The sequence below is a fragment of the Myotis brandtii genome, unplaced genomic scaffold (assembly GCF_000412655.1).
Source record: "Myotis brandtii unplaced genomic scaffold, ASM41265v1 scaffold399, whole genome shotgun sequence".
Taxonomy (NCBI): Eukaryota; Metazoa; Chordata; class Mammalia; order Chiroptera; family Vespertilionidae; genus Myotis; species Myotis brandtii.
Genome location: NW_005365325.1, coordinates 4,167,700 through 4,169,436, shown reverse-complemented (window position 1 = coordinate 4,169,436; position 1,737 = coordinate 4,167,700). Strand labels below are relative to the sequence as shown.

Sequence of the window (1,737 nt, the reverse complement as noted above, 5' to 3'; positions counted from 1 at the left end):
GGGGAGGGGAGGGGAGGGGAGGAAAGTCAACTCCCTCAAATTTCCACTGGACATGATGCACTGATTTACTGCAGTGGATGTTATGAAGTTGTGTGAATTATGGATGCTGTTCATTCTGGTGATTCTAAGGCAGCAAGATACAAGTGAAAGATAGATTTGAGAAATCAGAATAGTTAGATTTGATTCCAACTCAGCCATTTCCAAGCCTGTGAACTTGGTTAAAATTCCCTTGGGTGTTCCTCACAAAATTATCCTGTGTGTCATAACATCATGTGTAAATGTGTTTTTGCAACAAAGCACTACAACTGTCTCCCAAGTATAAAAATATGGCCTATGATCATTACATTATCTGGGTGGAGATATCTAAAAATAAAGAAGCAAACAGAAATTTCTATATCACAAATATCCTAAAATTCAAGTTGGAGCTACAGTTTTCAGTTCTTCTGCAGCCCCACTATTTCCATTTTTTTTTTTGTCTGTGTTGCTGCTTCCCTTAGGATTGACTGTAGGAGCTAAGCACCTTCCTAAACATGAAGCTTTATGCTTTCTTTTTCTTCTTTGATTTCTCAAGCAAAGAAATTTGCAAGGCTACTGAAGTCTTCATGTGCCCTCTCTGTGAAAAGAACTGCTCACTACAGAGACTCAACGAAAGCTGTATCTATGCCAAGGTGAGTGTGGACGCTCACATTCTCCTTCCTGAACTCCAGGTAGTAAAAAATTCTTCCAATGAATGGCTTTATATCAAAGTTAAATGTTCCCAAGAATTTAGACAATCTATATCATTGACAATGGAATAAGATGTCACTTACGGCAATTACAAAATGAGTATATTTTTATTTAAATATTATTGTCTTCCTTTGTTTTTATTATTTGATTATGTCATCATTGACACAAAGCTTCTCTTAGAATGATGTCTAGATTCTTCTTAGGAAAAGATTATTTTTATTACTAATGATTGCATTTGAATCTTCCATGAAGTCTCATGAAATTAAAATACTTCTAATTTTACAGGGGAAAAATGAAATGACATGCCAAAAATTCTCAAATTGCTGCCTCTCATAGTTAACTGAAGGTTTTTTAAAACTCCTTAAGTCCAAGTAACACCCAGAGCAAATAAATTAGAATGTTTGGGTTTGGAACCTGGGCATCAGCATATTTTAAAGCTTCTCAGGTAATTCTACTATGCATACAAGTTTGAGAAACTGAATCTCAGTTACTTATGTAAAACAGTTTTATTAAATTATAATCCTATCTAATAATAGACAAACATGGTAATTAACCGTAGCTTCGACACGCTTCCCATTGGCTAATCAGGGCGATATGCAAATTAACTGCCAACCAAGATGGCGGCCGGCAGCCAGGCAGCTGAAGCGAACAGGAGGCTTGCTTGCTCCAGTGAAGGAAGAAGCCAAGGTTCCCTGCCTGCCTTGCTGGCCTCTGAGCTGCTCTCTAAGAAACAATGTTTCAATTATAGAAGCTAAAAAAAAAACAGATACCTGCTTTCAGCCATCAGAGCTGGAGCGAGCAGGACCGAAACAATGTTGCAATTATAGAACCCAAACAAACCCTAGATTCCTGCTATCAGCAGCCGAGGCCTCAAGCTGGAGCCTAGCCTCAGAGCTAATGCCAGCTCTCAGCTCCAGTGACAGCCATAGAAGGTAAATAAATCCCAGAATAAAAGTAAAAAAGAAAAAAAGGAGAGGTTGGGAGCTTCAGTCGCCCACCAGCCTGAAAACG

At 38.5% G+C, this 1,737-nt stretch overlaps 1 protein-coding gene across 3 annotated transcripts in view; it reads left to right on the top strand.

Annotated features, from left to right (window-relative positions):
* The window catches only part of ANO3 (anoctamin 3), a 285,060-nt gene that overhangs the window by 183,319 nt on the left and 100,004 nt on the right, over window positions 1-1,737 (top strand). For all 3 annotated transcript variants that reach the window (XM_014545226.1, XM_014545227.1, XM_005873091.2), the window contains one exon: window positions 572-668. In XM_014545226.1, coding sequence (XP_014400712.1) covers window positions 572-668 — 97 coding nt within the window. The remainder of the gene's footprint in view (window positions 1-571; window positions 669-1,737) is intronic.